Source organism: Oryza brachyantha, chromosome 10 (assembly GCF_000231095.2).
Source record: "Oryza brachyantha chromosome 10, ObraRS2, whole genome shotgun sequence".
In the NCBI taxonomy this organism is placed as follows: Eukaryota; Viridiplantae; Streptophyta; class Magnoliopsida; order Poales; family Poaceae; genus Oryza; species Oryza brachyantha.
The window spans coordinates 12,230,215-12,244,798 of record NC_023172.2 but is presented as its reverse complement, the minus strand read 5'-3'; the positions used below and the strand labels follow the sequence as shown (position 1 = coordinate 12,244,798).

At 38.2% G+C, this 14,584-nt stretch overlaps 1 protein-coding gene across 2 annotated transcripts; it reads right to left on the bottom strand.

Annotated features, from left to right (window-relative positions):
* Positions 1-6,476: 6,476 nt before the first annotated feature.
* LOC102718305 (protein ENHANCED DISEASE RESISTANCE 2-like) lies at positions 6,477-14,584 on the bottom strand. Of its 2 annotated transcripts, XM_040528320.1 has the most exons (23): positions 14,381-14,584; positions 13,312-13,386; positions 13,167-13,220; positions 12,995-13,060; positions 12,854-12,912; positions 12,133-12,167; positions 11,652-11,741; positions 11,535-11,581; positions 11,353-11,453; positions 10,722-10,817; positions 10,578-10,642; positions 10,432-10,503; positions 10,186-10,332; positions 10,042-10,101; positions 9,785-9,969; positions 9,437-9,503; positions 9,178-9,353; positions 8,192-8,293; positions 8,064-8,114; positions 7,834-7,977; positions 7,650-7,745; positions 7,349-7,450; positions 6,477-7,164 (listed from the first exon to the last, which is right to left on the bottom strand). In XM_040528320.1, the coding sequence occupies exons 1-23, from the start codon at positions 14,546-14,548 to the stop codon at positions 7,069-7,071; spliced, it is 2,154 nt and encodes a 717-aa protein (XP_040384254.1). In that variant the 5' UTR covers positions 14,549-14,584; the 3' UTR covers positions 6,477-7,068. The 2 variants fall into 2 exon arrangements, with proteins under 2 accessions (XP_040384254.1, XP_015697027.2); XM_015841541.2 differs by having other exon boundaries at positions 6,478-7,164; positions 9,437-9,500; positions 9,785-10,101.

Here is a 14,584-nt window from a genome sequence, read left to right as displayed (position 1 = left end):
TAGTATTTATATAAATCCAGATAAAACTAAAATATCCTTTGTCTATCTCCGATGCATTTTACTGGTAATATTATACTAACTAATCTCAACCATTGATTAAAAGCATTTTTATATTTTATTAATTTATTGATTAGTATTATTTTGTAATTTTGTTTTTTGGCAATAAAGATCATAATAAAAATGACGATATTACCTCTTTAAATTTTTACTACATCTAATATTATTGTTGTTATAATTTAATCTTAGTCGTTAGATAAAATAGGTCAACGGTTTCGGTCAGTAGAATGTAACGAAGATGACCCAAAAAATGCTAGAGTGTGTTAGAGAGTATAAATATAGTTAGAACGTATATTTTGCATCATAAATAAGTAGTCATGCGTCTTATAGACGTGAATTTTTGATTAAAAGTATTGTATTTACTTAAAAAAATCTTAAAAAATACTACTTATATTTCCGAATAGTACAGACAACCTTATGCTGTGTGTGTGTGTTTTTCTGTTCATTTATTCGTTGCCTCTCCATCCATCGTTGGAGTCTATCCAATATGAAATCCAGGATCCGATCTATCCGGCCTGGATTCGACAGACGAATTGAAGGAGCAAGGAAGGCGACAATGGAGTCTACTGTGTGTGTACATGTGTGTTCTTGGGAGGTTGATTTTGGACTTTTTGATGGGACAGGAGTTGAATGGCTTGTCGTGTGTGTGTGACACTAACAACACTGTATTGTACTGCAGGCAGCAAATCAATCTGATACGGAGTTTATAATTTTTTGTGATGACCTGAACCTCCGTATTTTTGTCATTTGTATAGTACTTGTGTAGAAAGTGTTAACCATGACGAAGAAGTTTTAATTAGTTACTGCTGGAGTGCTGGTGCATACAGAACTGGTACTACAAGCTGATACTGCAAGTGTAAGGTTGGAGTAGTGCAAAAGCTCAATTGAATATAGCAGCACCCTTCATACATATCAATGGTTTTTTGTTTGCTACTGCCTCCTTTGAACTTGGAAGCATAGTTATTGCATATGAATTCTGCAGATTTTTTTTTGCAAAAATCAGTTATATTACGATGAATTAGGATAAACTAATAGTGTTCGAACGAAGGATATTTAAAAAAGTTCCGCATAGCTTATTAAAATTTTATGGTTAATATATATTATATTAATGAGTAAAGTATACGACTGGTCTTCTTATCCACTTGTATCATTTAGGTTTTCATTATATCAAAATACATATCTAAGTCCTAGAACTTATTAAAGTGTATTATTTCGGTACCAAACTGCTACGAGTCCCCTATAATCCCATGATTTCAATTTCCTTTGAGAATTCCCATGTACCTCTCTCTCTATCCCTGCTCCAACAAATGATTAACCTCAATTTTATTATATTTTTCCTATGAGATAAAAATGTTTTTAGTGATTCTGGTGGTTTTATTTCTTATAGTTTTCGCCATGTCCTGCAATTTTACTTATGCGTCTTTCTATCTCCATATAATTTACATTTTTTGCGTTCCAAGAGGCCTTCAAATTACAAGCAGTATAGTATCTTCATTTTTCATATTTTAAAGTACATTAACGCAATGTTGATTTATAACAACAAAAACATATATTGTGAGAAATCTCAAAGTCTTTTTCAAAATAAAATTCTACTCACTCCATTCTAAAATATAAATATGCAAGTGCAATTAAGGTTAGTTCAAGTGAAATTTTGAATTTTAAACGATTTACGTTTTCTTTCTAAGCTTTTGGCTAATTAAAAAAATTACTGATAGACAGCCAGAATCATAAAAACCAACGTAGAAATATTTATACTAAAACGGACGGAGCGCTATAATTAAAAATACAAGCGATACCCCTCTCGTGGTCAGAGCAGAGAGTAAACGAAAACTCGAGACAAAATTAAGTTTCTAACAACGCCTTAAGACGTGGATCTTGGGATTTGTAATCTTGACTGGAACACAGGCTTCGAGTCCTCCAATGGCCAATTAATCCTCCCAAGCAGCAGCAGCTGATCCTTCGGTGTGCACAATACTGCATGGATTGGATCGACGGTGACGTCGTCGTAGCGAGTAATTTCAGCATAGGGTAGCGTAATCTCTGAACCAACCTAGGGAACATCACTCTGGGAACTGTCATCTCAGTGGAGTACTTTCATGGCTGGCTGGCTGGCTGGCTGACACAGCATCTCACAGGATCGGATTACTGCAAAATTCCTTAACTACCAGAGCCGTCTCTTCTCTCTCCTTGTCTCACCAGGTTAAATAGTATAGCCAACAACTACCGACTCCAATTCAATCTAATAGTCGATACAATAGTTAGCTACAAAATATTAGTACATGGTCCCACATGTCATTCACATATTTTATCTTGCAGTCCGTGTACAGCTGGCTACAAATTAGTAGCCCACCTCCTTCTATTCCCTCTTATCTCTTTAAAATATGGCCTGTTATTATACCTACTCTTAGGGTGCTTGTTTGGATTGGACGGAATTTAGGGAGGATGTGTTTAGGTTACGAAAAGAAAAAAATTTTGATGCTATGTGACGTTTTACCGGATGTCGTAATGGTTTTTTTACACGAATAAAAGAACGAATTTCGAGACGAATCTTTTAAGCCTAATTAATCTATCATTAGCACATGTGGGTTAGTGCAGCACCTAGTTAGGCTCAAAAGATACGTCTTTTGATTTCTTCTTAATTATGTAATTAGTTTTTTTATCTATGTTTAATGCTTTATTTAGATATACAAATGTCTGATGTGATGTTTTAGGAAAAAAAATTTTGGAACTAAACAGGCCCAAGAAGGATTCAAATAAAAATTCTATAGAATTTTTTTGTTTTCGGCAGTTTGGAGGATTTTCAAAGTGATGAATTGTTTCATAAGAGAACTAAATTGGTGCATCATATTGCAGAAGTAACACGAACTATGGCACTAAGCAATCTGTGAGGGCACAAGTCATAATAAAACTTTCCTGTAATTAAGTAACGCTTCCCAGAGAAGTTGATGAAAAGGAACCTCATTTTTCCTTCTGCCACGACTGTTCTTTTCAGCCTTGAGTTTTTATTTAGGAGGTGTTTAGAAGAGACTAAAATTTTTTAGTCCATATCACATCGGATGTTTAGACATAAATAAGAGCTAATTCATGCGATAAATTTTTTAAACCTAATTAATACATTCGTATGTTTACCGTAGCAGCACATAGGCTAATACTGGATTAATTAGGCTCAATAGATTTATGTCATGAATTAGTTCAAGATTATGGATGAGTTTTATCAATAAATCTATGTTTATTATTTATAATAAGTATCCAAACATCCGATGTGATAAGTGACTATCCCAAACACCCCCTTAACCGTGCTTCCCAGAGAAGTTGATGGAAGGAATAAATTGAACCGTTTAGCTGCTAAGTTTAGCCTTTTTCTCTCCTGCATGTTGGCATCTCTACTTTCTTGTGTGACCCACACTCCCGGTCTCTTTGCTCGGTGGAATATGGCTCACGCCTGCTTACCGACAAACCTTCCCTCTACAAAGATGGCGAGAGTTTGTTCCAAGCATCTTATCATCAACACAATGCATGTCCTAATGTATATATGTTGTGCTTGTAGTGGTATGCATGGTTACCACTTCACTCGGTGCTAATATTGTACATTTGTACTACATTGCATAGAAAATTAGTACAGCCTAGTACATCATAGGTTGAAGAATATTCACATATATAATTGGGTCTCCTTTTGGAACACACCAATTTTTAAAAAATAGGGACATAAAAAAATAATATTCGGATGTCATGTCATGCAAAACAATAATATTCGGATGTCATGTCATGCAAATTCATATAGGAATTAGAAATAGAATAATTTTCTAAAACAAATGTTTGGATGCCACACATGACAGACACATAAATCATAGCAAAATAAGAAAACCATAACGGACCTCATGTTTGTTTTTCTTCAAAAAATTCTAGTGCAATGGCTCAATCCGCAGGTATTTCAGAGCAAAATTTAGGGCTAATATTTGTTCCGAATGATGTCATAGAAATTTTATCCGTGGAATTTAAAACAAAAAATCCTCATATTTCCTTTGTTCAAGTGGGCCTTTAGACAACCAAGTAACAAAATTTTGAAACCTATTTTCAAATGAAAAGCCATTTTAGCTGTGTTTCTAATAGCGACAAGGCATATGGGCGGCGGGCATATGGGCAATATAATTCGTTGGCTTTTATAAATTAAAAAAAACAACTTTTCATAGTAACACTCAATGTAATAAGATTTATCTGAGCTATAAAGCTCCGTCGCTGGATGCCACCACAATCCATACTCCCTCCCTCTCCCACATGTACACATAACAAACGTTGTTTGCTGCATTTGCCGTGGATATATTGCAAAAATATTCAGATTTAGGAGTTAGGCCAAAGGAGTGCTACTAACCCAGATTCTCCTCTTTTTTTATACGCACGCTTCCCAAACTGCTAACGGTGTATTTTTTACGAAAATTTTCTATATAAAAGTTGGTTTAAAAATCATATTAATCTATTTTATAAATTTTTATAACTAATAATTAATTAATCATATATAATAATATATTATTATATTTTCCACACCAGATAAATAATCTCAAGCTGAGCGCGGCCTTAGGAACATAAAGATTTTTTCTTATAATTTTGACAAGACAAAAGCTTTTGAAATACTATTCCAAGGGAAAATGGACGAAATCCTGCGTTGGTTGGCTGCAAGTTGGATGAAGCTAATAAGGCAGTGACGCTAGCTGCCCACACGCCCAAACAGTGCTCAACTGTTGCCCATCGCTGTGCCACCGGCTCAACACCACAACCGGTCCCCTTCTGGCTTCAAAAAGAAGGCGACAAAACCCCAGTCCCATCCGTCCTACTCCTACCCCCTAAAAACACCGATCCAGCACAAAAATCGTTGTTAACACGCTCGAACGAATGTCGCCGTGTTATAACAATATTTTAAAAATTCAACAGGATAATTGGTATGTTATATATTCTCCCCCGCAAACAGATAAGTTTATGTTCAACCTTTACAAATGATGGAAAAAGAATGAATTAAACTCTGAAATATTTCTTTTATTTACAATATGTAAAAAATCAAATTTAAAGTTATATATTTTTAGGGTGGTTATTACACGTAAAAGAAAAGACTGAATATCCGCTAATGCTCGAGTGATTAAAACACCTTCCCGGTCCATCACCGGCTGCCGCATCCGGCCGCTCGATGCAGGATCTCAGCCGATCTTATGGCCGGCGGGAACAAAACACCGTTAGCGCATATACCGTCAACGTTTTTCTTTAAGTTTATAAACTAAAATTTAAAATTTTAACCTTAAATTTTAAATTAAATTTGAATTTTTTTAGCATATTTTTTTCTCAGTATTGGCTTTTAGACCGATGTATAAAAAATTTATTTATAAATTATTTTTTTATATAAATATACCGTTTGGTTTTTCAAATAAAAAAAAACAAAGGATGGCGGCCTGTTTCATCCGCTTCACCGGCGCCGGCGACGCCTGCAGTCATGAGAGCAACCGATCCAGAGACACGGCAGGGTGGCCGTGGCACCCTCCGGGCATTTGTTTTTGTGGGCGTCCAACTCGAACGCGAGGCGCCTCGCTTTGCGTTTCGCGTGGGTCGTGGCGCACGTGAACCGGCCTCCAGGCACGGGCCCGTGCATCGCGCGACCGACCCGCCCGCCCGGCCGCCGCCGGCGATGACGGCGCCATCGGGATCCGTTCGAGTCAATGGCACTGAGAATTCTGTCTATACATACCTCCCCCTTCACTTCACCTGCAACTGTTCACTTAAATATATTCCTCTCTCTCCCATACTAATCTCTTTGGTTCTTCTTATACTTATAAATTAAAATTAAAATATTTATTCTTAATTTTAGGGTTTTGTAATTATTATTAATTTTCAGTATTACTTTTAGATCCCAAAGAATATTTATATAAATGTTTTACTTATAAATATGACAATAATAAGTGGAGCAGAGACGAGACACGAGAGCAACTACTGATAACCGGTTTCTTTAGAACACGTAAATTTCATGGGCAGTTACTCCAAAGTTCCCGCGAAATTACTCCAATCCGAATACGCGCAGAGTTTTTTGTGAACAAAAATGCGGACACGGAGCGAGCAGAGGAAGCGGTTCAGCTGTCACGTCGGCTGCTACAGCGGCGAGGCAGTGCACGGGCAGCGGAAGGCTTTTAGGTCGTCTAGGTTAGCTAGCCAAGCACGCAGGGCGGGGGCGCACGGCGATCTCGACCACGAACACGACGACGACGTCGTCGCCGCTGCTTTGCGACGGCGACAACACCATCGATCTCTCTATCCGTCCCGTCCCCACTGCATCTGCATGTCCTGTCTTTTCTCAAGAACAAAGGAATGCCGGCTCCACTTGCCCGTGCTCCATTCAATCCCTTCTTGCTCAAGTGACCAGGCAAAAAAAAAAAAAAAAGAAGGTGGTTTCGTGAGTGCGTCTGCGTGAGTGTTCCTTTGCACATATATCAGAGTATAATCATCCCTGCGACTTTGGGTTTGGGTCCCTCTCAGTTGTTGACGAGTCCTCAGGTACAATCATGGCTGCCACCACCGCTCGCTAGGGATGGAGAGATGGGAAATGTATGGATCAGTCGAGTGTCCGGTAATGGGTTGCTTTGGAGTGGGATCTAATGATGCAATCTCACTACTCACAGTATGTTTTGTGTGAATCTCTCAGGTCCGAATGGACGCCACGAGGTCACCGTTAGGATACACTTCCCTTTCTCTTCTGTTGATGATTACATGCCAAAGAATGGAGGGGGTGAGGGAGGGCGTTATCGTAGATTGCTATCATCATTACATTGGAGATACCTGTCGGCAGGAAGAGAATGTACAGTGCCGGCAGGCAGAATGAGCCAGAATTCGCCCCCCGGCTTTTGTGTGGTGCAATACAAGGGGTATCATGGGCCGGCATGGGGGGAAACGAATGAGCTGAGCCGTCTTTTGCGGGTTTGCTGTACTGTAGTTTGGCTTCAGAAAAGAATGTGGGTGTCAATGTCGCTGAAGACGCCTTCAGCACTCGTCTATGGACACTGCCTTGGAGGCGTCGAGGTAGTTCAGTCGGCAGGTGCCTAGGAGGAACTCCGGGAGCTCTTCTTGCGTGTTACCCTGCGTGAGACAAAACCGGATTTTGGCTTCATGTTAATAGGAAATGAATCAATGTGACCCTTTTGTGAGTTTCAGCGGCTGTGATGTTTTTTTTTACTGACCGCCGGTCAGAATTATTGTCTTGTGAAGCAAAAGGAGCAGCAAACTCGACGTGTAATAACGTGATTAGATATACCCCGATTACCTGTACCAAGAAGGCCATTTCAATCACCAGGTTGTTCAAGTAGCCAAGCACAAGGCTCACCACACCCCGTGCAACTGTTGACGAGCCTATATCAACTCCAAGCTGAAAAATACGTATAAAAATGCTCAGTCCGATATACCAAACAGATTGGCAGATTCATTTAGTCATAACTTACAGCTAAAAACTCATAAATCCAATAAAATCCAACAAGAACAAAACATCGCCCGAAACATCTGAATTTCGATCACAGATTGAAACGAGAGAAACTAGTACAGATACATATCCCATGCTTAGGATTTACCTCCAAATAATTGCTTCCACGGAAATAATTGATCTCTAGTGCTTGACCAACCAAACAAGCTTTCTTTCCCACACTCTGCTTTACAATCCAAGACCCCTGAAAAGACACGTATACCAAATATAGACCATCAACATTATAAACCGAAGCTTACCAAGAATGAGGACTGGTAGTGAAGAATAGGTACCTTTGAGATGTAAGGGATGAGTTTGAACCTTGAATTTCTGAATGCATCATCTCCATTTACAAATCTTTCAAGTAAAGGAACTTTTTCCAATGGGGTATCCATCATGTAATACAAGGCTAAGCTGTATGTGGATGAACCGGGAACCTATATCCGTAAGGGTATAAGTAAAAGACATGTTGTTGCAAATCATATGAAGCCCTAGCACATATGTGTGACCAACGAAACCCAACCTGTATGTTAACGATAAAAAAGAATTTGTTGCCCCCTTGTGCTGCACATTTCTGCAATAAAATTATTGGTAAAATTCTTTGATCATTCTGTCATTAAAGACAAACTACTGGCATTAGGAAAATGATACCTGGACTAGTCCTCCAGGGCGACCAGCAAGATCATCCTCACGCTTATCAGATTTTATCCAGTCAGCACCAACCATTTGCATCAATGTACTGTGTGCCTTGATCTGTCAAAATCACAGGAACATGTCAGATGGATTAGAGAGTTATGGATGGCAAAAACACTTCAACCTAGACTGCTGTAGAGCTGGGCAGATTAGAGAGTTCTTCCACCAGAGTGACATGGCCCACGGGATAGACCATTCATAGCATCACAAGTTTCTTGTAGTAGCCATATTAGTTGTCTTGAGGGATACATTGTGTTCAATTGTATTCAAAAGTATTATGTGGAAATACTAGTTCATTACCAGGACATTCTTTTTGTTACCAGCTCACAAGATACAAATCAGGTAACGGCTGATAATTAGTGATATCGGTCTGATAATTAGTGATTTATTTTGAATAGAGAAATCAGGTAACGGCTGTAGATAATTGCTTCATGACAATAATAATTGAAGTTATTGTTTAGTAAACATGAAATAATCAAGTTTCCTTATATAAACCATCCACTCTACATGGTTGGAGTTGGCTTAAATAATTTACAATCTCAAAGAAAATAAACAGCATTTACCAAATTGGAACTCTAATCTGGTAATATTCAGTTGCTTTGTTGTAGCTAAAATGTTTCAATTTGAGTTATTTTACTATATTTGATTTCAGCAGTACATCTAACAATATACACTTGGTATATAAATTGGCCAAATTTTAGAAAATTTTGGAGGATTTGTTTGTTTCTGAAAGCCCACACTGCTGCCACAATATTGTTTTATTCATCCTTAAAGTAAAACAAGAACTATCAGAAATAATGCACATAGCTGGTCACTATGACAAGGTCCTTAAAACAGAAGCAGAATTATCTTCCAAAAGGAGGAAATAAATTCATTATTTCCCATAGATCATTCAAAGCCTTGCATAGTGAGCTGAACTAAGAGTCCAAACAGTATAAAGCTACCTTATGACGATCAAGCAAATATGATTCCCCTCGGATTAAGAATGTCGTAGGATCTGCCATTGCCCAAGTAGAAGGCATTGTACAGCTTGAATCTTTTGGAAGAGTACATCCGTAGCAAAATGACCCATTATCGAAATCGGCAGCTCCTTGTAAGTCAACATATCCTTTCTTTTGGACTAGAATAGAGGAAAATGGGAGAAATAATTAGAACATATTGGAAAAAAGAAAACACTGCAACTGTATAGAAGATATAACACACCTGCAAGATCATGCAATTTTCTTACAAACACAGCAGCGGTGGATAATTTAGCATGTCGTTGGTCCTGCTATGTCATACCATACATTAGACACAAGATGTAGAATTGATATAAGAGCTGTATTAGTCTGGTTCTCTGCATTACGTTAACATCATGATGTTCATCGTAAACAAATTGTCATTCTTATTTCTAATTACAACGTTTCCATCTTGTCCAGTATGAGCACATTTTCGCATATTGAGACCACAGTGCAGAAAAGAAATAGTATGTTCATGCACAAGTTACACATGAAGTAATTAGCCTTGAACTTTCTACATTGCAAAACAAAATGCAAACCAGAGTTAACTTACCACAGAATGTGTGCTCTCATCGGAAGGCCACATGGCTTCTCTTTGATCATATTCTGATTCATCTGGGACATCAAAGAACTCATCTGCTGCATCGTTTAGTTGTATGAAGGAACCAGCGCTACTTAAGTGTCTATTGGAACCACCCAGTGATCCTTCTGTAGGATCTTCAAGCCTGTTATTCTCGCCTGATGGCAGCATTTCAATTTTTATCCGCTCGTTTTCACCTTGTCGCAGACGCATATCTCTTGTCAACTCACCTGATGAGAACTCTAAGCAAGCACAATTTCCATTTTTCGCTCGGAAGAATTCCCGCAAGGCTGCTTATAAATGTAAGTTAGCTCAGAATAATGTGAAATAAAAGCACATCAAACAATGGTTTATTGATGCATCACAAGACTTGCCTGCTACTCTTCCTAACATGCGTATAGTGATACTTTTTGCAGATGAGGTAAACAGATAAGACTTCCAGAATTTCCAGTCTATAGCAAGCATATGCTTCACAACAGATTGGTTTCCCTGATTGACCGGTGATATTACGTATCCTCCACCTATTATTCATAAAATATATATTAGTTCATTATAAATTAAGACAAAAAGCAGTTTGTAGTCTCACATAGATTAAGCAGAAAAAATAAAGCATACATTACTTTTAAGACATGCACGGACATAGCCTCTCTCAGAACGGCATCTGTAGTGGAAAACAGAGTGGTATAGAATAACTGGAAATTTCAAGAGGATGTCAGCTCTAAATCACAGATTAGGATCATGTATCACTTTCTGTCAACAAAAGTACCATAAGTTCCATCATCTTCTCTCCTCCAGTATCGTCTAAGTAATAGATCCCTCTTTCTCATTCCCCTGAAAACTAAATATCATACTATTATAAATGAACAATAAAGTTTGCATATGAAAAGTTAGAATAAATTCAGCACCAGACCATGGTAACCAGTCGCCTTTTAATTTCTTGTGGATTATGTCCGTATGACCATCTATATGCTCGACCACTCTCCCTTCCTGCAAACAGAAATCCCACCTACAAAAGATATGACAAATTAATTGGTGGAAAAAGTGTATGGTATTTATGTTGGATTATGGATTTTTGCCAGCATGCTTTTCAAACTCTTGAATGGTGCATTTTCATGCAAAACATTAGTATATAAAAGTTCCTCATCTAAGTATCTAACCTTTCTAAGACAAGCTTTTTTTTAACTTTTACTCATTAATTCAGTTATTTACATCCTCAAATAGCTATCACAAAAACCAGATGATCCAAAACCAAAAAATCTTCATCACTTTCAAACAGGGACATAGCAAAAGTGCATGGTATTGATGTCTACCATGCATTAATTGAAATGGCATGTACTTTTCTGATAGTAATGCATAGTTTTGTAATGACAGAGTGCAAATGACATACTCCCTCCGTTTTTTTTGTTTGATGCCGTTGACTTTTTTATTTACGTTTGACCCTTCGTTTTTTGAATAAGATGAAGGGTCAAACAAGTCAACGGCGTCAAACAAAAAAAAAAAACGGAGGGAGTACAACATTTGAAAGAGGGAATATATCTTACTCCGATCTTGATTGACCAAGGGACATTATAGTCTGGAATACAGCCTCAGAATTCGCATCAACGACACCAACAGCCATTATAGCTGGATGATCATCCCAATACTGAGGTAAAAAGTATAATCATGGTGAATTCGATAATCCATCCAGTCCACACAATACATTATTAATGAGAACAAGAATTACCTTCCCCTCTGAACCACCATCCTTCGCCTCAGTAAACAAACGCAATCCTAAATGCAAGCAGAATTTAGCGCAAACTCTAGCTATGTGAACTGTAAAGAAAGAGTTTTTTGTGCTTACCATTTTTACAGCCAAATATTGTCCATGGAGAAGGCGCAATAACATCAGCCGCCATAGGATCATTATGGACAGAAGAAAATACAGTCCAATCTGGTAGATTATTTTGTTCAGAACAGAAAATGAGAAAAAACAATGACTTTCTTGTTTGGCAGGTTTAAGAATAAGGGGTAGTTAATTGAATCACTAAAAGCAGTACTATAATTTCATCTTATGCACTCCATTTATGAACATTTGGCCATTTTCCACATTGTTACAGGCCTCCAACAAACAACTTTTACTATCACTTTCTCTATGCATATGTTTGAACGAAAATACTGCAAATTTTGATTTTCATTGAAAAAAAAGTCTAAAGACACCATTTGAAATGATCAATCTGAATAATTTGTATACATTATTAGTGGCCATAGTAATAAATTTTTTACAACATTTATATTTTTTTATATTTTAGAGAGGAAGGAGTACATTATAAGACAATATTCACCTATTGAGTGCATGCGGTTATTACGGCGGCTTAACCTGCAAAGATATAGTTATGGATTAGCCCATAGAACACGTAAGGACAGTTGGATGTTTTCTTATTGTAATTAAACATCCATACAAGGTGATGAATAAAATGAAATTTCTATCCAAATCTTTACAGAAGAGAATGGTGCATATGACTGTAGATGCTAGCAGTCAAATTAAGAGCAAAGCATCAGCCATATGATTATATTTTTATAAAAAATGTGAACATATGAAATCGCATATAGACATCACTGTTTACTTATAAATCTCAATTTCTGGAAGCAAATCTAGAGCACTTGAAAGCATGAGCATGTCTCACATCCCATTTAAATACAGTACAAGTATATAGTTCAATCTAAACTAAATGATCTCACGGCATTTCATGCAACCATAACTACTGATTGGTTTCAGGCTTTCAGCACTAACAAAGAGATCATGTCTTGCAAAAAAAAGGGGGGTAGCATACTAGATGATTTAGAAAATTTATCAAATGTGTGCCAAACATCTGACAGTAGACTTTAGAATCTGCATATCAATCCCCATGATAAAAGATACATCAAAAGGGGAAAAGTTTATATACTGAAAAAGAAAATAAAAGGGGTCTAACTGTATGAACATTCACAATAAATAAACATTGCATGAATCTCCAGGCCATTTCTGAATAATTGACAAAACAAAGTTTGATCTACATAGCTTACCTAAAAGCCTGCCATCTTCTATGTGAACAAGCAACAATATGCTCATCTTTTCTTGGGGACTGCTCACATCACAGATATCATGTTAGTGCTTTTGTGAATATCATCATAGTGAGAAATAAAATAAATAAGCAAAACTCCAACCTTTAAGGCAGACTCCATCAAACACCTGATCCACCTAGCGGCTTCTTCTGAACTTCGAGCCCCCAACTGAAAAGTATTAGTCAATGAGACGAAAATAATCGTATTATTACAGACAAGTTAAATAAAATATTAGCTCCAATGTCAGATTAGGTGAATCAACACTAGTGCTTACCTTGAGTTGATCATAATGGTTAGTGGCGTTGTAGAGTGTGAATATGTAAAAAACCTGTCAACAAAATGATGAGGAAGATAATCAAATGCTGTCTGTGTAACTTTTTGGTAAAGATGGTAAAATAGTAAAAGAAAGATGTGCTTACACTTCTATGGACACTTTCTCTCCCATTGTCTGTGACACGTATACAAGAGTCAATTATTGCACTTCTAATAGGATCCTGTACCCAAAAGGGGAAATGTTAGCAAAAAGCATGGTACCATGTTTCATAAGAACATGGAATTGATAAAGTGGAGCAACAAAACTTTGTTCCATTTATTTTTTATTTCTAAAGCTTGCTCCACTAATTGAAGGGATTAGATCAATATTGAGAGGCTTTCATGTTGCAAACAAAATCTTGGTACTTTTCCTTCACATCAAAATTACATAATTACTTGTTGGTTTTCGTTGAAATCCATGGAAAGGAAAACATGGAAAGGGCCACAAGCAACACAGCAATAGCATTACGAGTGGAGCTACCAAAGCAGAGCATGCACCACACTTGAATTGTACACCATGCTAATGAAATATGATAGCTTCATAAACTCCCATTATACAGAAACGGAAGCCACTTTACAGTTCATCCAAATGCACGCTATCATGTATGCGATCTTCTCACACCATCCCATTCCTATAACCATGTCTTGCTTTTGTTTTAATGCTACAGTTGGCTCTAATTCCTTTCCTGCACAATGCTTGGTATTCCTTCCTGTCCCAGCAACCATGTTTTCCCCGTGAAAAAAGACATTAAGCAAACCTAACGTCACAACATCCGTGGCAGCTAAGATGGAATCATCGTGGCACTGTAAGCATCCTGCTATTCGAATTCGCAGAAGCAACTGCCACGCTCTCTGAATCAATCGCGCGGCGTCGCGGCACGCAAGCACTGCTCCGCATGCATTCATGATTCATCCCAACCAACCCGGCCGTTAAAAAACAGCAATAACTTCCCTTCGGATGCTACCAGCATCAGCGAAACTGACGGAGCGTATCTTCTAGTACCACCCGGGATGAAATCGCCGGAGATGAATAAATTAAAACTGAAATTTCGCCGAGCGGGGACGAACACCGTAGGATCTCACACCATGCCAAAAATGCCACCGAAAATCCCCCCCCCCCCCCAAAAAAAAAAAGCACGCACGGATTAAAAACAGAGGAGAGGAGGGCAAGGTCACCTCGCGTTTGGACGAGGACGAGGACGAGGACGAGGACGAGGAAGAGGGAGAGGGCGCCGCCTTGAAGCAGCGGAGCGCGGCGTCCTCGAGCACGAAGTACCTCTTCCGCGAGTACTGCAGCCCGAGGCGGTTGGATCGGATCAGGTACAGCCACCCCTCCATCCGCATCCTCCCCTCCTCCCCTTCCCCTTCCCCTCCTCCTCC